At 33.5% G+C, this 27461-nt stretch overlaps 4 protein-coding genes across 5 annotated transcripts; 3 read left to right on the top strand and 1 right to left on the bottom strand.

Moving 5' to 3' along the window:
* Nucleotides 1–6542: 6542 nt before the first annotated feature.
* LOC130974106 (uncharacterized) lies at nt 6543–11814 on the top strand. The gene is made up of 10 exons (XM_057898857.1): nt 6543–6860; nt 7134–8038; nt 8775–8904; nt 9071–9519; nt 9736–9816; nt 9903–10001; nt 10374–10532; nt 10726–10812; nt 10938–11009; nt 11334–11814. The coding sequence occupies exons 2-10, from the start codon at nt 7220–7222 to the stop codon at nt 11661–11663; spliced, it is 2226 nt and encodes a 741-aa protein (XP_057754840.1). The 5' UTR covers nt 6543–6860; nt 7134–7219; the 3' UTR covers nt 11664–11814.
* A 2205-nt stretch (nt 11815–14019) lies between these two features.
* LOC130973240 (protein REGULATOR OF FATTY ACID COMPOSITION 3, chloroplastic-like) lies at nt 14020–17954 on the top strand. 2 transcript variants are annotated; one of them, XM_057897683.1, is made up of 6 exons: nt 14020–14213; nt 14330–15183; nt 15908–15962; nt 16068–16124; nt 16414–16491; nt 17309–17954. In XM_057897683.1, exons 2-6 carry the CDS (start codon nt 14941–14943, stop codon nt 17782–17784), a joined length of 909 nt encoding a protein of 302 aa, XP_057753666.1. In that variant the 5' UTR covers nt 14020–14213; nt 14330–14940; the 3' UTR covers nt 17785–17954. The 2 variants fall into 2 exon arrangements, with proteins under 2 accessions (XP_057753666.1, XP_057753665.1); XM_057897682.1 differs by having other exon boundaries at nt 14034–15183.
* Nucleotides 17955–20804: 2850 nt separating this feature from the next.
* LOC130974669 (ferritin-like catalase Nec2) lies at nt 20805–23267 on the top strand. The gene is made up of 3 exons (XM_057899528.1): nt 20805–21127; nt 22080–22311; nt 22890–23267. Exons 1-3 carry the CDS (start codon nt 20805–20807, stop codon nt 23265–23267), a joined length of 933 nt encoding a protein of 310 aa, XP_057755511.1.
* Nucleotides 23268–25390: 2123 nt separating this feature from the next.
* LOC130974670 (protein MAIN-LIKE 1-like) lies at nt 25391–27051 on the bottom strand. The gene is made up of 3 exons (XM_057899529.1): nt 26980–27051; nt 25779–26521; nt 25391–25454 (listed from the first exon to the last, which is right to left on the bottom strand). Exons 1-3 carry the CDS (start codon nt 27049–27051, stop codon nt 25391–25393), a joined length of 879 nt encoding a protein of 292 aa, XP_057755512.1.
* Nucleotides 27052–27461: the final 410 nt, after the last annotated feature.

Genomic DNA, 27461 nt, shown 5'->3' on the forward strand with positions numbered 1-27461 from the left:
GAGAAAGAAAAAGAAAAGAAGAAATTAAACAACATCATCAAGAAAAAGATAGCAATAGTGGCAGCGACAATGTTGATGGCAATGGCAGCAGCAACAACGATAACGACGTTGAAAAAAAAAGTGCACATAAGAAGAAGATGGTGATGACGACGACGATAACGAAAGAAGAGGAAGGGGAGGAGAAAGAAGAGAAAACACGTAAGGATTTGATTAAAAACTTGGTTTAAAAAATGTTTAGGCGCCTACAGTGGGGACAAATTTTATATAACATGACAATAATTTTTATAATAAAAATATTATGTGTACATAAAAAATCATCTATCAAATCATCTATTAGCTGCTATGTATTTGTGTATAAATACATGCATTATTTAATTCATTTTTTATATGTATTTTATATTTTAATATATATATTCTATGAATGGTTATTTTTTATGTACAAATCATGTTGTTATAATTATATTTTATTATTGTAAAATACGATTAGTCTTCAAAATATCTAATTTACAAATTAAAACACAAAAATAGTAATTTAAATAATAACATATAATTTAAAATTCTATTTCTTTAGGTTTTATATTTTAAAAAAATTAAGTAATTTTTTCTTTAACAGTACAATCGAAAATTTTCTCTTTCTATATATATCACTAAATAATTATTTAGAAATTTACTTTCCAATACAATTAGAAGCCGACTCTTATTGATAGTTATAGTTAGAAAAATTCTTTCAATTAATGTAGTTTTTACGAAAAATTAAAGTTAATTTTAAAAGAAGATAAATAATATTCTTTCGAGTCGATTTTTAATAAAGAACACCAATCTCGTTTAAATTGAGAATTGATCATTTTGACAAACATTTAATATGAAGGTCTTAAATTGATTGTTAAGTGCCAAAAATTGAATAAAAAATTATTGTGGAGTCAAATTTAATAATTTAATAAAAGTAAATATATATTACTATTATATACTATTCAAAAAATTCCAAATTATAACGAAGACGTTTGCCATGACAAATGTATGCTTAGAACCGTCGCTAGGCACGTAGCATTTCTGTATTCTAAAATCTTAAAAGATAAAAAAATTAATTGATAAGAAAAAAATATACAAAAGATATGATATGAAATTGAATAAAAAGATATATTGAAATTGAAATAGAAAAAAAAAGAATAAGTTGAAATTGAATACAAATAGAATTACTGTATTTTCTATTCAATTTTTTTTATGTAACAAGAAAGGAATTCCTCAACCTAACTTGTCTGCACTATAATTTGGGAATTAAATCAAAGAAACTCACTCAACCTTCTACCAAATTCTCCGATGTAACTAGAGATGGACTCACTCAACTTCACTTGTCCACATCTTGATTTCATCACGAAACCAAAAAATACTTTGACACTCCTCTATTTACTCTATATTATGACTACAATAGTTTAGAAGGTATTTATAACCTCTTATTAGGTTAAAACAAAAAAATCCTAAATCCATAATTATAAAGTCCAATTTACTAACTAAATAATCAAAATCAAAATAAATCAAATTAAATTGAACATTCTAAAAATATAAACTAATAACTTCTAAATAATATTTGAAATCTTTATATTACGAACATTTGAAGCACGTATCATTCTCTTCCTCTTCAAAAAAATTTGTCCTCGAATCTTTTAATTAAAAAAATAGTGTATGAAAAAAATAAATACAAGAAAAATAATTTCAGTTTTTTTTCTTTGTTTTTTTTGGTTTGGATAAAGTATTTTTTTTAATATTTGCGATTTTCTTCAAAAATATCCCTAACGTTTAATTATATTCAATTTTGTCCTTAACGTTTTCGGTTTGTATCAAAATTATCCCTTGATGTTAATGCCATTTGAAATGTTGGAGACAAAATTGAAAACATTTAGGGATGATTTTGAAATAAATCGAAAACGTTAAAGATAAAATTAAATAAATCAAACACATTAGAGACAAAATTGAATAAAATTAAATGTTAGAGATATTTTTAAAAAAATTACAAATCTTAGGGACAAAAAGTATACTTTACCCTTTTAGACACAAACACAAAAGACAAGGACGACAAAAACACAAAGAAGGATGCGAGGGATATGAGAACTTTTTTTTTGACACAAGAAGAAAAATATAGAGTAATAAGAATTAATCTAATAGCTGAAATAAAATATCAAATAATACGAAAAAAAGATAAAAAAAAAGACATGAATTGAAATTGAATAAAAATGATATATTGAAATTGAAATAAAGAAAAAAAAGATTGGTTAAAATTGAATACAAATAGAATTACTCTATTTTCTATTTATTTTTTGATATATAAAAAAAATGACTCCTCAACCTAACTTGTCCACACTATAATTTGAAAATTAAATTGAAGAGACTCACTCAACTTTCTACCAAACTTTCCGATGTAATAAGAAGTGGACTCACTCAACTTTACTTGTTCACAATATAATTTCGTCACGAAATCAAAAAAGTGTTTTGGCACTCATCTAATTACTTTATATTACGACTATAATAGTTTAGAAGGTATTTATAATCTCTTATTAAGTTAAAACAAAGAAAATTCTAAACCCACAAACATAAAACCCAATTTAGTAACTGTTCCGCGGGTTACCTGAAACTGGGTGGTATTTGGGCTTAGACGTGAGGTCCAGACTCTTTCTGAGGCAGCGTTCGATTTGTATTAGTGCCGAGGTGTCGCCGTCCGAGTTCCTCGTGAGGAGGTGAGAGTGATATTTGCAAGGGACTCCGATACTTAAGTTAGCAAGAGTTTTAGACAGATTTTTAGTAAATTAGGTCCTGAATATACATGAAAATGTTAATATATTTATAGTGGAAAAGATAACTATTTTTTAGAGTAGTTCCACTTTTAATGATGGATAACTGTTCCATTTTTCTAGGAAAATTGTTGAGATTTCACTTATAGATAAGTAAAAAATATCTTAAGAGTTAATTACTTATTCAAACAAGTAGAGGTGAACTGCTGTCGTCACGCTCGACCTCTATGAAATCAGATAGGTGTAGTAATTATATCTTTTTAATGAGCTTCTATTTATTTGGATCTGACTATATCTTTTGAGTCAGGACAAGAATAATAACTAAATAAATAAAATCAAAATACATCAAATTAGATTGAATATTTTAAAAATATATATTAATAAAAAATTATAAATAATATTTGAATTTTTTATATTACGAATATTTGAAGGAGTATTTTTAATTAATTAGAAAAATCAATTACAATCATAAATTATTTTTTCATTTTAAAATAGTACTAGTAAGCATTATTTTGATGGAAGTCAATTTGATTTGGAAGAAGTTTTGTTGTCTTGGAATTGAGCATGATGCAACATTTTCAGTTATCTAGTGGGATATGTAATATGTTGTTAATTAATTGAGAAAATCCAAGGCCAAAAGCCCAAAACACATTGGGCAGCGCTCCATGGGGAAGAGAGAGGATTTGGTCCCGTTTCTGTTGTGTGCTATGGATGCAACTACCACCCACATATGCACCTTATCCCAATTTTGACCCAATACTCTTCCATTCCAAAATTGATAGTATATTTGGTTGACAGTTGTATTTATTTTTAACTAACATATATTTAAATGGTATTTTTTTAATAATTTTAAGAATTTACTTTTATGATGGATAGTGTAACGAATTTTATATAGTCATTAATCAAAGTTTACGTATCGAAATAATTTTTAAATAATAAATTTAAAAATTAATTATTTTTATTAATTTAAAAATATATAATTGATTATGTGTAAAAAATTCTTTTATATCAATAATATATAAAGATTAAATTCTATTTTTAATATATTAAATGTAATAAAAAATAAAAAATGCAGAAAACGTCCCAATTTTTTCAGTGTTTTCTCCATTGTTAACGAAGATTTTTTATTTAAATAAATAAAATAAAAATAATATTTACTAAAATAAATAATTTAAAAATATTTAACGTTTTACGTTTCCTAATCTTATTTCGTTTACAGTATAAACGAGATGACATTGTATGTATCTCGTTTACAGTGTAAACGAGATAAGACACGTCAGCTGCAACGTGTCTATCTCGTTTACACTGTAAACGAGATATACATATGACAATTTCAGTATTTATAAAAGGATGTGTAATTTTTGGTATTCTTCACAAATTTTTTCTATCTTTTTTATGTCTCATATTTCTCACAAATACAAGGCATTAATGGCCAGTAACAATCCATACATAGTTGTGCTTGTTTATCCCAATTGTCGTATGAAAAATGGCGACAATGGGGTGACATTTGAGTGTGAGGATCCGATATTGTGTCGCACTCAGCGTGTGGACACGTTATCCGATTTGAGGAGTTTGATATTGAGCAAGTTCGGTGGTACACAAGCGAGGAAAATCAAAAGGGTGGCCTATAGGTTGCTGGCACCCATGGGTAACAGAATCTTCCGATTTTGACTATTCCAATTTCTAGGAGACGAGCATGTGCGACTGATATTCGACATCCATGGGAGGATCATGGTGGAGCAGGTAATGGAGCTTTTCGCAGAGGTGGAACACAGTGGTGGTGGGAGTTCCGTATACCCGACCTATGTGCAGGACGACCGGCCACTCGCACCACCGCCAATTCATGTCGCCATGTCCGTGACTCCCCGTTGTGCCACTAAACATAGTGACTGGTACGTCCAAGCCAGCACAACAGAACCCCAAGATAACGCCCTACACTCCGCGAAGTCCCGGAAAAGCGGTAGCCAACGTATGTGCACCAGGTTGTTGGATTTATCTGTCAACAGATACCCTCCGATCAATAACATAATATAGCACCAGGCATACTGTCGGAGGGTCTCCGGGTCGTCGATCGAGGGCATCTGGCGGACACGGTCACACAACTACACTAGCTTCAGCGTGAACGACTCATTCTTCTGCCCAGCCTGCTATGCCGCCACCCGCCACTGGAGGCCTGGCACCAAGCAGCTGTTCCACCATGGCCCACGTCTCTGTTCCGTACCACCTACCAAAGTCACAAAGGTACCCCAATGGGATTTTTGTGTGCGCGTAGGCCTAGGTGGTATGCCACGTCTTGTAGGGTGTAGTGACCTCACCCCACGGGAGGTGAAACGTGTGCGTCTCCGGACGCCATCGCTTCGCGAGTGCCGAAATCAGGGAATTGTCAAAAGTGAAGTCCCTAAGGGGCACCGTGTCGCCGAAACTGGCCTTAGCCAGATACAGGAGGATGGCGTCCAGGTAGAGGGAGGGTATGGCTGACTCACGGGGCAGTAGAAGGCGAGGCCTATGCGGAATAAATAAAAAATTTTTAACTTATAAAGAGATAATCATAAATTTTTGTAGTCTATTTAAGAATATAGAGATACTTCTACTTAATAACATACTTTCGTGTCTCTAGTCTACACATGTCTCTAAATTACATATGTCGGTAAGCAAATTCTAATTAAGTCATACCAATTTTACACAACTAAATACAATTCTAAATTTATCATACAGTCCAATCCCTAAAGTATTTTACTCAGTGCTTGTCACTACGAGACTACCCTGACAATGTCCACATACTTGGATTAACCGAACAGAACGCAATTAACCTTGAAGTCGGCCGCCCCGGCGTAATGCGACGTCTCGTTCAATCTGTTGATGTCCTCGTCGTTCCCCCTGACGTACCATCACCGTATTAGTTTCAAATATGGTAGGAAAGGGTAAAAAGAGGAGAGAAAGAGGTTGACTAACTCAAAATGGGGCCCAGAGACTTGTTGTGAACGACTTATACTTATAGGTGCGGTACGGTTTTATCTCGTTTACAGTGTGAACGAGATAAGACTAAGAAACACAAAATAATAAATATTTTTAAAATTATTTATTTCGATAAATATTATTTTTATTTTATTTATTTAAACAAAAAATCGAATCCTTTTATTTTTTTTTCTTTACATTCAAATCTCCACTCACACAAAAATGAAAAATTCTTAAACATTTGGTAACAAAATACTTAATAATAACAATAATAGATATATCTTAGCTATCAATTATATAAATACATTTTTATGTGAGCGTTACCAAATAAAATAAATTTTAACTTTTCAATCATGTGATATATATTCTTTATAAATATTATTTTAATACTAATATATTCGTAACAAATAATAGACATTTTCTTTTATTTATTAATTAACAATAATTAATAATTATCGTAGTTTTATATAAATATCAAAACAATTTGGTGTAGAAATAATATCAATATTATTGAATATTATTAAAATTAGTTATTATATATATATATTAAAAATAAATTAAATTATATATATTTATACATAAATATATAACAGTTGTTTATTTTTTAGTAGTTAATTTTAATGTATAAGTAATATTATTATTAAATTTTAACTAAAGATGCGACATGTGACATGTGACATGTGAGATTGTGACTTTGTGAGTGGATGAGAGCTGAAAATGAGTTACTGGGTAAATATTTTTTTCTTAAAAATAAAAGGGAAAAGAAAGTAAAAAACCCCTTACAATAAGGGGTAGGAGGACGGGATCCAATTTTGCTCGAAACGCAACAACGCAACATCGTTACTCTCTCTCTCTCTCTCTCTCTCTCTCTGCTAAACACAAACACCAACACCAACACCAACGCCCAATATTCTCTTCCTCTCTTTCTTTATCTCAGACGCACCTACACACACACTCACTGTATCAGAGACACTCTCTTTCTCCCTTCTTCTTCATTTCCACATCCCCAATTAGGGTTTCTCTATGCTCCGAATTCCCCTCTTTCTCTCCCTTGCTTGCCCCTCTTTTTTCCCTTTTTTGTTCCTTCTGCTGTCTCAGCATCGTCTTGCAGCGCGCTTCAAGGTTCGTTCTTTTCTATGATCTCAAGCTCTTTCCCTATTTCTATTCCTGTTATTCGATATACTTCACTATTTTCACGCTTCTTTTGATTTTTTCTTTTCTTTGGATTTTTTTATGTGGTCCTTGCTAATTGATGAAATCAAGAACTGGGTTTTGCTGAATTTGGGACTTTTAGGGTTTTGATCGCATGGGCTATCGAATTTTCGATTTTTCTTGCGGTATAGGCCCTATGCGTTAATTTCGGGCGTAACCATTCATTTTTGCATAACTATTCAGGTGTTTTAGGACTGAACATGGAGTTTGAAATGGCTTAACTTGAGCCCTAGCTTTTGGGTGATTCCTCAAGGTTTTAATATAGCTTAATGGCTCGGAAGGGTAATCAGCAGAAGAATGGATTGGCAAACAAAAAGGGGGTTTCTGGGGGTGTTCTTCCAAAGGTTTATCCTGGGGAAGGTATGAAAGGTCATGCCAAAGGAGGGACTCAGGTGAAGGTTTATCCTGGGGAAGAATTAGCAAATGGCGACAGCCCGAGCCATTTTTCGCAGAGTGGAAGTGAGGTTGCTTCTGCTTGTGATGACATTAGCAGTGAGCAAAATTATGAGAAGTCTTTGAGGAAAGAGAAGCAAGAGGAATTCGTAAAGCATGATATGGAGGAATCTGTGTCTTCAGGGAATGATTCAGGTGGGGGAAGATTGAATCATGATGTGCCAATACAGGAGGAAAATGGGACCTTGCCTGGGAGTGATCTAGGTCAACAGAGTATGAAGAGTAGATTGAGCTGTTTACTTGATGGTTTGAAAGTGAAAAGTTTGGTGGAAAATGCTGAGCTTGCTGATCGTGTGATCATTAGGCGTATAAGGTTGTCGGTGTTATCCATTTTTACAGCAGTTACTGGATGGGTAACCCGGCAGAAGCCACTGGCTTTATCCTTTGCAAATGTCACTCTTAAAACCTGTGATAATCTCAGAATGAAAATTAAGAAGGCATATCCTGTTTTGTTAAAATGGCTCATGCATCTTGGGAACATAATGCTTCTGTTATCGGTGTTTTGGCTGGATTGTGCGATAAGGGGTTTCGATTCATTTGTACGTATGGGGACAACGTCCTTCTTCTCTGTTATATGGTGCAGCGTATTCTCTGTGATTAGTATGATAGGGATGCTCAAGTTTCTTGTTGTCCTGGTAAGTCCCAGTCACAGTTGTTATTTCTTCTTATTTAATTACAGTTTGTCTAGTGAGAAAATCTTTGCAATTGAAATTGTTATGATTAATTGATTATACGACCAAGTCAATCTTATCTTCTTAGTCATATTGTTGAACCGTTATAAATTTCTGTTTTTACCCTTATGACAATGTAACATCAGCATTCTAGTGTTCACTGGTGGTTAATCAGAGGTATGATTTGGAAACTTTTACATTATCCTGCATCTATAGCTTTATAATTATATTCCTGATTAATTTTATTTACTATGTTAATCTTGCACATATTGGATGCTGTTTCCAACTTCCAATAGATACTTCTTTTTGTTGCAATTTTTTGTTCAGATATGCAAGTGATTATCCAGCAAGAAATAAATTAAAAAAGAAAGAAAGAAGAAAACGAAAAATCCGAATGGTATTGTTCTACTCAATGAATAAATGTTCATATGAGCTGAAAACCATTTCCAGAAGATGGTTCTGTTTTTACATAGGTTGAATTATTGTGAACTGCAATTGTCTTGGAAATTATTTGACTTTCAAAATTTGAACCCCCCCTAAATGTTACACTTAATTTAGCAGTGACTATATGTACCTCCTCACAATCCTTTATCATTCGATGCTTTGTATATTTGTTCGATGTTAATTCTCTCCCATTCTTAAATTAGGTCTTATATTTGTTTCCCCCTTATTCTAGCTGACTGGATTTGTTATTGATCAGGGCCTAGCTGCCTTAATTGGATTTTTTGTCGGGCTCACCCTTGCAGTTTTGGTTGTTGCAATCATTGGGGTTGTATTCTTGTGGTTTTATGGTAGCTTTTGGACCACGACATTTTTCGTCATCCTCGGAGGTGATTATTTTTCCCGTGTCTGTTGCTTTGAACGTCTTCTATCTATCTTCTCCTCTACAAGGGATCATATTACAAAAGAATAGATATGCATTGAAAATGTTGATATACACCAGTTGATATAATTCTTGCAAAACTTGCTAAGCCTTTGACTCTATTTGAAATTCAGGATTGGCATTTATGTTAAGTCATGAACGTCTGGCACTATTTATCATGACCTCGTATTCTGTCTATTGTGCTTGGTTGTACGTTGGGTGGCTTCGTTTGCTATTGGCTTTTAATTTAGCTTTTATCTCAAGTGATGTGTTGATATACTTCCTCAAGAAAAACATCGAACAACAGAGTAGGTCCAATCCTTTTGAACAAAGAGCTGGCATGCATGCTCAATCAGGTTTCTCTAATGATGAGACAACACAGCCTTCCTCCTCTGAAAATGGGCCTGGACCATTTGCTGATCGTAATGCCGGAGACCCTTCAACTAGTGGAGTGGATTCTGATTTGACGTCTGAAGATGAAGTTGTCCGATTGTTGAACTGCTCTGATCACTATTCAGCATTGGGTTTCACGCGGTATCAAAATATAGATGTTTCAGTACTGAAACGGGAATATAGGAAGAAGGTTGTCATTCTCATCACAGCTATCTTTAAATTTGTTTTTTTAATCTTCTTTTTTTCTTTTCTTTTATATTTTTTGAATGAGTCTAAGCTTTTGTGCTATTGGAGTTTGGTTGGATATTTAGTTGCTTGTAGTACGCAAGTCAAATTTCCTTCAATATCACTAATTGTTACTTGATAATTCTCGTTATTTCTAATAGCATGTTTCACTGGTTATCAGGCAATGTTGGTTCATCCCGACAAAAATATGGGTAATGAAAAGGCTGCAGAAGCTTTCAAGAAACTTCAGAATGCATACGAGGTAAACTTTTTATGCTTTTGCTCGCCCTGCAAATCATAAAAGAAAATCCAACCCTAAGATGCTCTATGTATATAATGATTTTTCAGATTCTTATGGATTCCTTGAAGCGAAAAGCATACGATGACGAGTTAAGGAGAGAAGAGCTTTTGAGTGTATTTCGCAGATTTCATAATGATTCTCAAAAGGTATGATTTATGCCTTTTACAGATATTTGAGTACTGAGGAAACTACAGAGAAATTCTACTTATTCTTATCACTCTTAAGACATATCATGGTCAGGATCAAAGTTCACGAGTATTGGGGGGAATAAGAACCGCAACTATTTTGTTTATATTTTATTGCCCCATTTAACAGCCAATTGTTATTAATTTTTTTATAATCTTGTTTCTATTGTTATGTCTTACAGATAAAACAAAACATGCAGTGTGTGCGTGCACATGCACACACTCACTCTGATGTTGCAGACCATTTATTGAACCTAATAGACAATAGTCTTTTATTATTATTGTTATTATTCTCTTGTCTAACATTAGCTGTGGTTTCAACTGATGTTCCAGAATGGTAGGCACGGATTCTTTGCTTCAGGATTGGCACGATCAGATGCAAATGGTGAGGACCCATTTGGTGATTCAAGGCGGATAGCCTGCAAAAGATGTGGTGGCTTTCATGTTTGGATACACACTAAGAAACAAAAGTCTCGAGCTAGATGGTGCCAGGTGTTTCCTCTATCTTTTCTTTAATCCTTAAACCCTGCATAGAATAAATAATTGGCAGTCTTTACATCTTTGCAAGAGATTGCCAACATTCTGTCGGCGTGCTTTCCGTATTGACTATTGAGACAGTTATCTTCTACCTAGCATGGCACTAACATTTTCCTATGGGTTTTCTTTTTTTTTTTTCTTTTTGAAGGATTGCCAAGACTTCCATCAAGCAAAGGATGGTGATGGATGGGTGGAACAATCTTCCCAACCATTTTTTTTCGGCTTATTGCAGAAGGTATAGATTCATTTTCCTTACTGTGGAGATACCTTATAACTTGTATTTGAATTCCACATTTTGTGAGCATTACTTACCATAAGAAACATTATTTTTCTTAACAATTTGAATTGTTTTATCTTTAGGTTGATACCCCTGCTGCATATGTATGTGCTGATAGCAGGATATATAATGCCACTGAATGGTATATCTGTCAGGTAATCAGGTTCCTTTTTTTTAGGACTTGCTTGTAGAAAGAATTTATTCACATAAGATACCAATGGTGGTTTCAAAAGAAAAAGCCTCTGATTGTGCAAATATTGCAGCTTTGAACTGTTCTGATATGTGTACTGATCTAGGACAACATATTATTACAAGATTTATGTGATTAGCATTGAATTGTATGTAAAATAGTGATATGTCATCTCCGTAATACCATTAATATTTGGTTGCTCCCGGTTCATAGCTTGCACCTTGATTCTTGTTTTGATTACTGAGATTAAAGATCCATAAGGCTTTAACCTTGGACCCTTTAATTGCAGGGTATGAGATGTCCAGCAAATACTCACAAGCCAAGTTTTCACGTCAACACTAGTTTAATGACCAAGCACAATTCCGGTAAAGGAACAAGTTCAGGTCAAAGAGGTGCGCGAGTGCCACCTAACATGGAAGAAACCATGACCGAGGAAGAATTCTTTGAGTGGTTGCAGAATGCCGTACAGGCTGGTGTATTCGACAATTTCAACGGCACTGCTGCAGCCGAGAGTCCCTCTTCCAAACCTGGAAACGGGACGAAAAACCAGGGCAATGGTAGTGCCGGTGCAAGCGGCGGCAGCAGCAAGAGAAAGAAAAAGGGGAAAAAGCAATGGTGATAACTAATTAACAAGGTCATGTTTTTTTTTTTCCTCATCATTATGGCTGTATCACAGTGAGCACATGTGAAGTCTTATATAAAGAAAAAGCATGTAAGTTTTCTGAGTAGTTATAATCTGTTAATGAAGCCCCCTAAATAGAGTTGGATCCCATTGTATAGTGTCATATCTCCAAGCTATTTTTATTTGACTAAATAATTTTTTGGTATACTAGTAAAGTAACCTTTCTGCCCCTTGATTTTGGAATTCAGTATGGAAAATTAGAGAGCAGGGATCAAGGCATTAACAACGTGCCTTGTAAGCAATTAGATGAAAAATGTCACATACTCGGATGATTTCTTTCAAAGCTGTCATTTGAGTTCTAAAGAGCTTCTATAAGACTATGACTATGAACCTAGATTTTATTTGGCAAACTTCCTTTAAAGATCTTCGTTTGGCTTTGTCTAAAGATGACCTAACTCAGATCTTATTGTAAAAGCTTACCTCATATTTAATTAAAAGGAATAAAAGAGTAATACTTCAAATTGGTCTCTACTATTTAACAATATTTGTTGTTGGCAAATTAGTTTGACAATTTTAAAAATGTTCTATGGCAAAATTTAGAAAATTAAAGATTAATTTGTCGCATTTTAAATACTATAAAGAATTAATTTGTTTCTTCATTTGTCAATTTTGTCTAGTATTTTAAAATATTTAGAACTAATTTATCGAATTTTTTTAAAAGACTTAATTTTTTTTATTGGCTACGGTATCTCTTAATTTGATAGGTTAAGAACTAATCCATTTAAGGGTATGCCGTTGGTCAATGAGTTGTTGCATGCACAAGGCAGGAACTTACAACATTTGCTTAAATGGATAAATAAACAGAACATTCGGCTAAATGAAATTAATTTTTCAAATGACTAATTTATTTAAAACAGATATCGTTAGAGATTAATTTAGGACATTACTAAAGAGAATACCAAAATAAGGACCTTTAAATAAATGATGAGATATACTATTAAGTAGGTTTGAAATACTTTTAAATATGTAAAATAGATCAAAGTACGAGTTAAATCTCAATTTGGCCCTTAAAATTTGGTCCGATACTCAAAATGACCCCCAAAATTTTGTGGGCTCTAATTAGAACTCCCAAATTTACAATCGTGGCTCTGTCTTGTCCCTACGATTATTTCCGTCACTAGAATGTTGATCTGGCGCAATTGCATAATATGGTGGACACTACTTAAACGACGGCACATTGGTTTCGCGCCCAAACCCTTTGAAAATCACGTAGTGTAAGGATTTTCTTGATATTTTTGCAACTTATGACCGTCGATTCGTCGCAGTGGAAAAACAAGGAGAGTTTTAACTCACAAAAAACTAAAACGATGTGGTTTCCAAAGGGTTTGGGCGCGAAACCAATGCGCCGTCGTTTAAGTAATGTCCACTGTGTCATGTAATTGCGTCAGATTAGCATTTTGGTGACGGAGATGATCGTAAGAGCAAGACGGAGCCACAATTGTAAATTTAGGAGTTCTAAATGGGACCGACAAAATTGTAGGGGTTATTTTGAATATCAGACTAAATTTCAAGAGTCAAATTGAGATTTAACTCATCAAATACATATAAAATAAAATAAATCTCGCAATGTAGTCAAATATAATTTTGTGATTGAAATGAAAAAAAAGTTCCCAAAAATAGCAAAAGTCGGTTGATGAATAATGATTTTTACTTTTTTTAATGTAAAATGTTAGCACTTAGCATCAAAGTAAGTTAATAGTTATAAAATTAAAATGACTCAATCAACAATTCGCCATATTTCTGTCAAAAAAAATTTTGCCATCTCATCGCTCACATTTGTCATGTTCCTACGAATGAGTTTGTGAATATCTTACCATCTCATTGTTTATTTTAAGAATTTACTCTTCTAAAAATCTATCATTATATGTGAAATTATTTTAAATGTAGTTTAACCTCAATAATAATACTTTCAACTAGCTAGTGATCTAAGCATACTAGTTAATGGTTTTAATATGCAAAAATCTTTATTGATATACTATAAATTAAAAATTTTTAATGCAATATTGAATTATAAAAAACTTTAGCTTCTCGTGTAGACAACTTTAATAAATATTTTCACGTAAGTTTTTAAATTTTATTTTACTATTTTAAAAAATAAAAATAGGTAACTAATATATTCGATAGAATCATTTTTTCAGTAAATAAAACATGGGAATGTCTTTGGTGGGGAAAGTATATTCATGACCTTAAAAGACCATGCAACAAGATTCCAAATGAAGGGTTGGGATGGTTGCCCACTTGCCGTACAATAATTGTTAAAAATGTCAATTTTGATCCAAAATTAAATGTATTTGTAAATCTCGCTAAGATCACTTGGTCTTCTTCTCAGCCTCCATAGAAATGCAGTAATCAATGCCATCAGAACCACAACTCCACCGGGAAATATCAACAATCTTTTCATCTTAAATGGAAAATCTGCTTGGTCGTTGCTCCATAGTTATTTCTTGCTACCATTTCAAAGTTTGAATCCCAATTCATTTAAATACGGTAAATGCAAGAAATTAAAGACACACAAACTCAAACACACTGCTTGTTTTTGTTGTAACTTCACTTCTTCCTTCTTTCTCTCTCTCTGAACTTTTTTGCTTCGATCTCAATTTCAGTCACAGGAGTTAGAATTTGATCTTTTCTCATTCATGGGGTTGTGAATTTACTCAAAAAGTGTCAAACTTTGATCACCGTTTCTCTCTAAAACCATGGTTGGTGTTCATCTTCATCGGATCAAAGCTTGCAACTTTCTCCCCTTCTTCTGCACAATGATGATGATCACAGTGTGTTACATGCTACAAACCCAAATGATCTCAAAATTCTGAATGATTTCAAAAAAGAAGGAGAAGTGGGTGGTGTTGTGGAATGAGGTGGAGGAGCCAGCAATGACGAAGTGGAAAGGGATGTTCTCAAGGCAGTGCTTGAGGATGGAGAAGACGACGGCCATGGAAACGGAGGTTGCTGGCATCAACATGTGCACAATATCCGAGCACTTATCTTCTTCAGTTTTTTAATTAATTAAATTAATATTATAAATTCACCCCTATAATTTTTTATAATTTTAAACTATACCTGGTGCTTAGAGGTCATGAATATACTTTCCCCACCATAGAAAGCTCCATAAAACATACTCTTTCTTTGTTTAGAAACTTGAACAACTGCAACTGCAACTGCAGCTTCTTGTTCCTCTTATCTTGTTCTAACACTTCTCCCAAAACCCACACTCATGATTCACAACACCCTTACACTCATTCACAACACCAATCACCATTTCTTCATCTCCGCAAATGGGTACCCTTCCTTTTCTTCCTCTTTCCTACCATTTTCAATTCGAACCAAGCCCAGAAGAAAATCAACATCACTGGTTGTGAGTGCCCACAAGAAAGACAACAAAGAAGACAGCCATAGCTTTGTTTCCAACCCCAACGAGTCCACTGGCTTCTTCCCCGAAGCAGTACTCCTTAAAAAAGTGAGTTTTTTTACGCACACCAACTGTTTGTTTAATTGTTTTTCTTCTTTCTCGTTTTTCTGTGGGTTTTCTTGTGTTGAGAACAAGATACCCTTTTGGATATTCGTTCACCTTAAGCTTGTAGCGGTGTAAATTGCTTTGGTTTTATTAATACTGTGCACTTCTAGTGTTTGAAAGTCGTTTCTTTCTATTGCAAAAGCAAAATTCTTATCTGTTTTCTGTTTTGTTCAAAAGGAAGAATTTCAATCATGATAGAAGGTAAGGAAATGGATTACTTTTCCTACTCTCTTTTATAGGAAGAATTGCTAGAGAGCAAGAAATTTTGCCAACTTTAGAACTTGCTAGATTGTATGATATGATTATTGAGGATTGACTCTTGGATGAATCATTAATTATACAGTTATACTATATACTATTTAGTTTCTTCCAACTATGACCTTGATTTTTGGTGGAGAATTCGGGGAGTATTGTTTAGGTGTGTAGCATGACAAGTTTTTGGGGAGACTCGGAAGGAATATGTTGCATCCTTTCCCTGCTTTGCCTATATTATTCGGTTTAGTTGTTACTTGTTTAGAATCTATATACAGAGATTCAGGAAGGATTATGTTGCATCATTTCCATGTTTTGTATATATTATTCTGTTTAGTTTTTTAGAGTTGGTATTTGTTCTTTGTGAGATGGAATTTCTCATTGGTATGGATGTTGTGTTTTTATCTATTTTCAGAAATCAATCCAGGAAGATGGCAAGGTTCTGCCGGAGTTCGAAGATGCTGAAGAAAGTGAGTGGTTGTGTTTCTGCTATTTATTCGGTTCTGTTCTGTCTTATGGATTACTGTTCTCAGATTATTCGTTTTTCCTTTTTTTATTTTTTATTTTTTTTCCAGGACAACTTTTTGAAGCGCTTATGCTTGAGCTGGATAGCGATACGAGTGTTGATCAAAGTATGTTGATTTCTTTACCTTTCTATTAGGTGGAATTATAATTCTTTTTTAGTTAAAGGCAAAGAAAATGGAATTTCTTTTGGTTGATCAATTTCCTTTTCTATAAAGATAGTCAAAATTTCATATGTATTTGTATCTATCGAAGTAATTGAACACAGCTGGTTGCTAAATTATCTGTTTTACATGAGTAAGTGGGAAAATGAAAGAGCTTTTTGCCAATGTTTGTCTAGTTCTCATGGAGAAAGTAAAATGTTCTACCTTACAATGCCTTGCTTCTTTGTCTGTGCAGTGCGCCATTATGAGATTGTTTACTTGATTCATGAAAAGCACAAGGAACAAGTTGCAGCTGTCAACGAGAAAATTCAAGGTAATGTTTTCCTTTACATGTGTGTATATTTTTAGCCATTCATGTTCCCTGAATGCCTGTAGAATTACTTCAATAGTTTTCCGGTTGAGGGGGTCATTTCCTACTCTAGCTATTTAAAAAATGGCTGAACTGTGGCTAGACAGAAGCAGCTGGTCTGTGACTGCCGCAAAAAGATCTCCGATTTGGCTAGGTTTTTATGTAATTGATCCGTCTAATTAACTCTATAGATATTGTTTTTAACCGTACTTTGCCGAAACCCAAGTTACTTAACAAATCATAATCCTTGGTAGACATGCTAGGTTTTGATTTCTTTGTTCGTATTTATTCAGTAGGAAGACATTGTTATGAGAAGGAAAAAGAAAGGGGAAAAAAAAAACCACTAAATATACATTATCCGCTTTTGGGGAATATTGGGAGTTCTATATGCTCCAAGGAACTGAGCGTAGTAAAATGTAAGCTGTGTGAATTCATAAACAAGTAAATTGTTAATTGGATTCTTCCAAAGATGCTAGATGTAACAGTGGTTCTTGTAAGAATTCGGAAAAGTTTTCTGCTATATTTAGCTGAGTTTAAAGTTTATGATTTAAGATTTGCTAACAGTGATTAGCAAAAGTATATTTTCTTCGGAGACTACCATCCAATAGAAATAATAGGACTTATTGCATGTTATGATGGATTGTTATATAGAAATGGAGTTATGGAACATGCCAGCAATTGAAATTGGATGATAGTGTGAAATTGTTTTATTAAGGATTCTTTTCTTTTCTTTTTTCTTTCATTGTGATTGTTTTCCGGACATGTTCGCAAACATTTGCAGACTTTTTGAGGGAAAAGAAAGGCACAGTGTGGAGATTTAGTGATTGGGGTATGAGAAGGCTGGCTTACAAAATAAAGAAAGCTAAAAATGCACACTACATTTTGATGAACTTTGAGTTGGACGCGAAATATATCAACGAGTTCAAGACAATGTTGGACCAAGATGAGAGAGTTATTAGGCATCTTGTGATCAAGAGGGACGAGGCGATCACCGAAGATTGTCCTCCTCCTCCCGAGTTCCATACTCTGCGTGCCGGTGCAGATGATGATTATGATGATGAAGGATATGAAACAGAATATGATGAGGATTTCGATGATGATTGGGATGGTGAAGGTGATGATGATGGCGAAATTATCATTGTGGATGATGATGATGATGATTATGATGATGATGATGGTAGAGATCATAGAAATGATACATCAGCAAATATGATACAGCCAGATAGGAAATTGAGGGCTGGGAACGTAGCTAGGTAGATGTAAGTATGTTACCTTTATTTTATCACATAGAAAAAAATGCAGAGCAATTCTATACTTTGTAGCTCTAATTAAGCATATATAGATCCAAGTAACTAGGAGGTTTATTTAATTGTTTTATAGGATTGGAGTTACCCCCTATCAATAGTTGTCTCATTGCTTTATATTTATCCATTTTCCTTGGTTTAATTTGGATTCAATCAAAGAGATAGAATAAAGTAACAACCACGACATTTCTAACAAAAATTAGTTATCAAATCAGCTACATGTAAAATAATACATATTAAAAATAAGTTAAACAACAAATATATTTATCATAAATACAATAACAATAATAACAATAAAGTTTTATCTCAGGTGGAATTGACGATATAGATCAAATAACGCCATTAAATCCTATTATATATCATATATTGATACAAAAATATATGGTGGTTAACTAAGTCTTAATTTGCACGTATTATTTTTGATAAAGTAAACTGAGAATGTTTTAATATTTCATGGTTTAATTGATTAATTAATAGGTGGAATGAGATAAAAAAGGATTTTATATTATTTTGCAATTAAAAATATTCAAACAAGTATTATTTTCAAAGTTAAACAAAATTAAAATAGACATGTAAGAAATTACAAATAATTATGCTCGCTAGACTAGGGTTGGGCCGAATTTCAGCTAACTCAAACCTTTTTCTACAATTTATTGAAGAGAGAAGTTTTTTATTTTATTTTTATATACCTATAACTATATTTAAAAATACAAAAAAAATATTAAAAAATAAAAATTATATATATATATATATATATATATATATATATATATATATATATATATATGTTAAACACATATAATTGTATTTTAAATATTTAGATATGTTCACTATCAATTATATTATATGTACATAAAAATCAATCATTATATAAAATATATAATGAAATATTGTTTTATTAAACATAATATAGGAGAGTAAAGACAAGTTTGACGAGAGCAGCACTAGGAATGGCAACACTACTCGAATCTACGGGTATTCATTCTATCTCTATCCGCTCCGGTGCGGGGCGGGTTTTTTGCGGAGTGGGATCTTGGCGGGGCGGGACTTGATCAGATTTAGGTAATATTCGCTCCTACCCGTCTTGGTATATATATAATTTTAATATATAATATAATATAATATATGTAATATATGTAAAATAATTAATAATATTGTATTATATTTAAATTTTTACCTTAATTTATATTATGTATGCGATGATAGTTATAAAAATTTTAAAATTTATTTTTATTTGTTAAATTTTAATAATTATAAGAACGGATAAGAACCAAATAGGTACGTGGATTAATATTCAACTTTTTACTATCCACCATTAAAAATAGAATGAATTCTATGTGAATTATTGTAGGATAAACGACCAAGATCGTATAGGCAGTGACGGAGTTTAGTTCAGACAAGGGGTGGCCATGGCCTCCCCAAACTTTTATTAAAAAAATTAGTAATACTTTTTAAAAAAATAAAAAATAGTTCAGTTGGCTCAAATATTTTATTATGACTTAAAATACTAAAGTTTAATCTTCATCTCTTATTTTTATTGCACAATAATTTTTAGTTTTAAACATTCAAAACATATTGGATTTAGACTGAATTGACTATATTCGCATTTCGCAGCTCTCTATTCAATAAGCAACACTCCCTCTACCTTTGAGTTCAAATATAAAAAATTAGGTATTTTTTATTTATGTAATTTAATATTATTTTATATTTTACTGTTTATTTAATTTAATTTTTTATATGATAAAAAATATTAGAATATTCAATAAGTATTGATATTATTGTATTTGTATAAATTGATAAAAAAATTCAATAAATATTATAAATTTTAATATTTGTCCTTCCAATTTCTTTTTTACATATTTTACCGGATATATATTCAAATTTTTATATAAAATAGTCATAAAAAATCAAAGAATTAATGATGCATTTTTTAAGAAGGCTAATATTCAAGAAAAAAAAATATATAACTTTTACAATATCAACACCTGTAGATAGTTCTTCTACTTTAATGAATCATGAAGAAAGTAAAATACAACCTTCAAAAGTTTAAAGAGTTACATCTGATGAGTTTGACCTTAATTCTTTAGAACAATACCCTGAAAAATGACTTTAAATTTGGCAATATTACCCAAATCAGAGAGATGAGGTTAGACGAGCTTATTTTAAATGGGATTCATATCAAAAGTATTTTGACAATTATCTTCTATCTGACCCCCCAAAATTTCGTTTCAAGCTCCGCCACTGCATAGAGGACAAAAATCCGTTCTATTGGCACCTATAAGTAGCACTCAAACTCCCTTTTCTCGTAGAGAGGGTTTAATTCCCATCCAAGTATGTACTGCGAAATGGATGGATGATACTTGTAGGTTGGGTATACTATTATCCCTAGAGTTTAGATAATTTAGATATAAAAATTCCATAGAGACAAATTTTTTTTTTTATATTTATTTGCAAAATTATCGATACACGCACATATAATGGATGATCCAATATTATTGGTACGACCATTGTAAAAGGAAAAAAAAATAATTAATTATAGGTCGAAAAAATTTATTCTCAATATTTTATCCCATGTATATAAATTAGATAATTAAGAATTTCCTTGTACCATGTACATAGCCTACCTAATTATTATATATACTAAAACACTATGTATAGCTAAGAGTATTTATTTTCTCTTAGAAGACCGAAGAAATTTTCTTGTATTTGGTACTATTCATCATTGCTACACTCTCTAGGTAAACTAACTAGGCACAAATCCAAGTTAATCTTTCAAAGCTACCCCAACCAGAAGTTCAGAAAAAAGAATAATATAAGACTACTCGTTTAGTCCCTCAAACTCAATTACCCTAAAAGCAACATGCATTTCGCCACGTGACATTTCATTCCTTGTTATATATAGAGAGGTACATGCATGCATGCAACATCAACAAGAAGGGGAAAAAAAAAAAGAAATATTCTAAAAAGAAAAACATGGCTGTTAAGATTATTTCAAAATCCACCAAACTCTTTGCTCTACTACTAGTGCTCCTCTCTTATTCTCCTAATGCAGTTCTTGTGGGATCAGTCACAATTATTGCACCAATTGAAGATCTTCTTTTTAAATTTGCTTTGAATTTTGATTACCTCTTTGCTGAGATCTTTTTGAAGGGAGCATTGGGTCTTGGATTAAACGAGGTTGCTCCAAATTTAGTAGATGGAGGACCCTCTCCTATTGGTGCCAGTGTGGCCAATCTTGGTCCCCTTGTTAAGGATATTTTCTCCCAGATTGGTTACCAATACGTTGGACGTATAAGGTTCATTCTCTCGTAACAATCAATATATATATTCGTATGATTTGATTATTCTGTTGATTTTTATATTTTTATTAAATTTATAATTAGATTTTTATATTATTTTTTTTCAAAATTTTTATATTATTTTTAATTTTATAATTAGATCATTTTTAATGTAAAAAATATTAGAGTTAATTAAATATTTTATTGTAAATTGAAGATATTCATAATTAAAAATTTAATTAGATATTTGATCGCATATATTTTGAAAAAAATATTCTGTTAATTTTAACATTTTTACTATAAAAATGACTTAATTACAAAATTAAAAATAGTATAAAAATTTAATTAAAAAAATATAAAGATTTAATTAAAAATTTAGTAAAACTGAAATCAATAGAATAATTAAATATATTTATTCTATATAATTTTAATATATATTTTATATTTTAACAAATATTTAATATGTATAACTGATTTTTAATTATCATTATGAAAATCGAACCGAATCAAATTAACTAAAACCAGTTAACAAATCGGTTTGGTTCAAATAAAAAACAAATTAGCAACAAATTGGATAAAAAAAACTAAAAACCGATTAAAAAATCAGTTAGTCAATTGAACCCATATAATTATTAATTTAAAATAATAAAATATAAATTTTTTTAAAAATGATATAATTTATATATAAATATATTATTTTATTATATCCAATTTAATTTTGGTTAAATTTTTAAATTTTTAAAGTTTTAAATTTTTTATTATATTGATTTAATACCTATTCGATTTATAATAATATTTTGGAGATAATAAAATCAATCCAATAAACATTCTAAAATTAATTTATTTAATATTTATTAATTATCTCTAAAATAATTATATAATTTTAGATATCTAATATTACTATTTTAATATATACATAATTACATAGCATGATTATATATAACTTTGCTAACATTAATTTTGGTTGCAGGGCAATAAAGAGGACATTGATCAATGGTGGGATCGCAAGGCCATTGGTGAATATAAGCTCAGCAACATTTGCAGAATTCATGGATAATGCCTTTGGAAGACAACTTGTGCCTCCATTTGATCCCTATGCCAATGACACAAACTTTTTGCTTGCAGCTTATTTTCTTCCTTATATTGGTCTTACTGGCTTAGTTAATGCCAATGCACTGCTCCTAACTCCAGCCGCCAAAACGGTAATAGTAATAACTATAAAGTATTATTTTAATGTTAAACAGTTAAATTTAACTTTGTTTTTAATATTTAATATACTTTATTTTTTTTTATTTTCTAGTCAAAATTGAATTATTTTTCTAAAATTACTATTTTTCTTTAATTATGATTATTATTATTATTGGTGGAAATTTAGATACAATCAACTTCACGTGAAGTTGATAATTGAGAGCCGTTAAATGAAAATTTAGTCAAATTATTTAAATCATTTAACGACTTTTTAACTATCAACTTCATGTGAAGTTAGCTGCGTCTGAATTTTTACCTTATTATAATTATGAGTTATACCGTTATCTAAAAAACTTATAATAAAAAAAGATATTTTAAAAAAATTTAATTTTAATAAAAAATTAAAATACAACAAAATAAAATATTATTTCATAAAAGTAATACGATTGAAAGTTAGAAACAAAGTAAGAACTTAATCTAAAGGTTAAGAATTAAACCTAATAATAAAAATAAAAAATTATAAACTCTGAAGCCTAAAATAATCAAATATATAACCTAATTCACATTATTTGATGGTGCAATGCAAGTGCAGCTTGCAGCAAGAATTCTAGGTGTAGAAGCTGGGCAAGATGGGATTATCCGAACGCTGCTATACGAACGGCGAGACGAGATAGTAAGGCCATATGATGGAGTGAGTGTGGCAGAGTTTACGAATCGAATCTCGGATCTTCGGAACCGGTTAGGGAAGGAAGGTGTGAAAGATGAAGGTCTTGTTGTCCCTATTGAGCAAGGTGCTGAGGGCAGAGTCACTGGCAATGTTCTTTCTGCTAACAATGATTCTCTTTCATACGATAGATCTCCACAAGCATTGTTGAGGATACTTTATGGCACCGGAAATGAAAGTGTTCCTGGTGGTTGCTTCCCTAATGGAGCTAATGGTGTTCTAGCTGATTCTTTTCGGCTTCTTTAATACTATAAATAGTTATAATCATCTAATGAATAAAACAATCAACAATGCTATATTTTGTTGAACAATAATTATTGGTTGCATGTTATATTATATATATACCGGGTTATTAAAAAATTTGAACATAAAAAAGATCATATGATTTGAAAACATATTCTATACATATATCCTATAAATTTAGTAGGTAATTAAACTTTTCCTTTTTCCTTAATTAATTAGTTTTATGATTCCCTTGTATTTTTCTTGATTATTTTAAAATTTAAGTTCAAAACAGAAACATAGTGGTGAAAAGGATTGAAAAATTAATCATATTAGGTATATATCAAAATCAGCTATAAAAAATAATTACTACTAATATAAAATATATATTAAAATATAAAATATATATTAAAAATAAATTAAATATTAAATATATTTATATATAAATACATAATAATTAATTATGATAGTTAATTTTATGTAAAAAAAGTTCAACAATAACTATAAGGTAAAAAACACAAATAAACCATTGAAGAAAACTTGTAACATGAATAAGCCAAATAAAAAAGTGACTCACGAATGAGCCAAAGCCTATTTCTATATAATTCGAACCTAATAGGTTCGAACTCCATTTCAACGTAAATCGAACCTAATTGGTTCGAACTTCACCTATATAATTCGAACCTAATTGGTTCGAATTACTATACATTTCGTGGCTCAAATAATTCGAACCTAATTGGTTCGAATTACATGCAACAAAAAATTGAACCAAGATGGTTCGAATTACTAAGGAACAGAGCTGAATGTGTTACGTGCATGGGCATAAATTAGTGTACGAGTTACATTAATCAAGACATGATGCGGCAATTAAGTAACATCAAAATACTAACATGAAAGTACTAAGTACAGATGTTTTCAGAGTAACACAGAGATACATGTAAAAAAGGTGGATACGAAGTAACACTGGTAACAAAATACATAGACCAACATGGGTAACATACAACTCGGCACATAAATCATCTAAAAAGGTGCGACCCCGTGAAGCAACGACGTGGAACCCGTGTCCTCTGACCTCTCCGGATAAGCGGCTCCTCATCCTCGATCTCGTCGTCCTCGTCCTCGTCTTGCGGGGCTGGCTGTGCAGGCGTCCTAGACTGAACATGTACCAGTCGGGATGAGGACGGCCCGGCAACTGAATGTGACCCAGCAGTATGTGCCGACGCTGGGGTACCACCCAAAGCGAAATACTGAGGAGGAGGCATGGAGGGCGGCTCGTTCAGATCGACATCTAACGCTGCCTGTGTCCCCGTCGTCTGACTCTGCCCAGGGACAGCCTCATCATCATGCATCATGGCACTGATGTCATCAAAGAAGGGGGATCCAAGATCCCCATCAAACCCAACACCGGCAAGTAAGTCCGAAAACGTGCTGCCTGGACTCACCCATGGCCTAGTCTCTTGAGGTGTGTGGTCGTAAGGGGGAACTCCAACGAAGTAATCTCCCAGCGGCACCTCCCCAAGTCCAGCCTCAGCATGGGTAGCGGGATCTCCGGTGGCGTGCCCCTGTCCACCAGCCTCAGCATGGTCCTGGCCCACAACGGGTGGCCTCCGTCTGCCTCCACGCCCTCGTCCTCGACGACCACCCATACCTGCCTCATCAGCCTCGTCGATAGCCTGCTCTAGCCACATTCACTCACGCTGGCTCCGTCGTGTCCCGACACGAGCTCTCCTCTCAACCTGTCGCCTATCAGGGACGACGTCGACTTGATCCATGTCGGGAACTCGCCCAGGACCCCTCTGTGATGCCTCGACAGGAATAGAAACGCCCCTCGGATCCCCCAGATCAAACTCGGGTGATAAGAACCTCTTTCCATGCCGAGTCCACCAGTCTAGGAAGGCGTGAGAAGGTCCAGGGTCGGCAACAACATCGAACCGGAGGACGTGGTCCGCACGGGCCTCCCAAAGAGTATGCCAATGTCGTAATACAGACGGGAACCAACGATCACCGCCTCTCCCGTCCTTCGACATCAGAAAGTCGATGTTAAGGGCGGGACGCGGTAGGGACTGCACACCACCGAACTGAGGTAGAACCCTATCTACCTAATGCCACTCTACAACGGCAAAGTATATAAACGACGTGATAGACCGTCAAAGCGCCGTGTGGCGAGGCTCCAACGCCTCCGGATGCACAACCTGAAGTACATCGGGGGAGCTATACGGCATCCAGATAAACTGCACAGAAAAATAACTATGTTGACACGCCAACTCTTATAATACAAAAACATTGGATGTCTAATTATTTAAATAAAAGTATGACAGAAACAACACTCACATCCCTGGGTTGTAACATGTCTATCTTCAGTCGCGTGCTCTGTACTCTAGGACCCTTCTCGCTGTAGGAAGGGCTGTAACCTGACCACTTGCAGCGCACATGCGTGTGATGGTAAATCAGAAGTATGACATATTTGTAATACACTACAAGCGTACATGAAGAATATCTATCTTAACTTGAAATATTAAAGCGTGAGTAGCATACCTCGATGCCAAAGGCCAGCTGCATGTGTCATACCCAGCAGGCCTAAACCTGGGAAAGCGGTAGAAGATCCAGGACCGAAGTAGCTGTAGTGGGCCCGCTAACTTCACCACATGTCTGTTTGCCACTCGGCACATGCACCGGTACAACCAAGCCAATGCAGCAGACCCCCAACTGTAGGAACCCATCTCCTCAAGCCTAGCAACGTAGGGAAGCCATCTGATGTGAATGCGGTTGCCGGACTTGTCTCCAAACCACTGAGTGCCTAACAACATCATGATATAGGCACAAGCAAATCGGCACACAGTCTCCTCATCGGCTCCCTCGGGGCACTCTCCGAAAGTCTCCTGGAACCAGGTGCAGTTAACTGCGAACTTCTGAACCTGGCTCAGAGGAGGAATCACTCCAAGCAACTCCTCGAACCACACCCAAGCTGGACGTCCGCCCTCGATATACATATGAAAATCTGTAAGGCAACTGCTGACGTAACGCCCGTCCACTGCCAACCCTAACTGGTACGCCATGTCCTGAAGCGTGATGGTGCACTCTCCGAAGGGCATATGGAAGGTGTGCGTCTCAGGACGCCACCGCTCGACAAAAGCGCTGACAAGGGGCTCATCTAACCGATACCATCTATCGTTGAGCCTAGCGAGATGGTATAAATCGGCCATCTGCAAGTATGGAACATAACGCTCATCGAGTGGCATGCCTTGTTGCCGCCGCATGCTCCTGATGCATCGCTGTGGCTGCGCATTAAATGGACCGCATTATTAGAACCACATACAATACTGGTAAGCCAAAAAAAACTAACACAATAAACCACTTACATAAACTACTTACAAAAAATCACTTATCATAAACCACCAACCAAACCGCATGCAAAACTACTAAAATAAACTATTTGCAATACCACTACAATAAACCACTAACAATACCACCGAACATAAACCACTAACAATACTACCTAACATAAACCGCTAACATAAACCACTAACAATACCACCTAACATAAACCACTTACATAAACAATTAACACAACCACATATAAAACCACCTATAAAAAAAACCACTTAGCATAAACCACCAACTAAACCGCATGCAAAACCTCTAACATTAACCATTTGCAATTAACACCACCACTAAAATCACAGGCAAAACCACTAACTCAAATAAACCGTGTGCACAAACTATTATATGTACTAACCTCGTCCTTGATCACCCCGGCTATATGAGCAACCCCGTCCAACCGGTACAGCCTTTTAGGATTGTCCCCCATAAGCTGAGTCCTCGGTTCAACTATTTCTTGGATCGAATATGGGTCGTTTTCTCTGGGATTTGGTGGGGTATGAGAAATGAGAAGTGGTTCGAATTTGCTTGATTCGAACTCCTTTTATACCACAATTGCATGTAATTCGAACCAATTAGGTTCAAATTATTTGAGCCACGAAATGTATAGTAATTCGAACCAATTAGGTTCGAATTATATAGGTGAAGTTCGAACCAATTAGGTTCGATTTACGTTGAAATGGAGTTCGAACCTATTAAGTTCGAATTATATAGAAATAGGCTTTGGCTCATTCGTGAGTCACTTTTTCATTTGGCTTATTCATGTTACAAGTTTCCTTCAATGGTTTATTTGTGTTTTTTACCCATAACTATATTATTATTATGTTACTTATTACAAAG

The sequence above is a fragment of the Arachis stenosperma genome, chromosome 4, assembly GCF_014773155.1.
Source record: "Arachis stenosperma cultivar V10309 chromosome 4, arast.V10309.gnm1.PFL2, whole genome shotgun sequence".
Taxonomy (NCBI): Eukaryota; Viridiplantae; Streptophyta; class Magnoliopsida; order Fabales; family Fabaceae; genus Arachis; species Arachis stenosperma.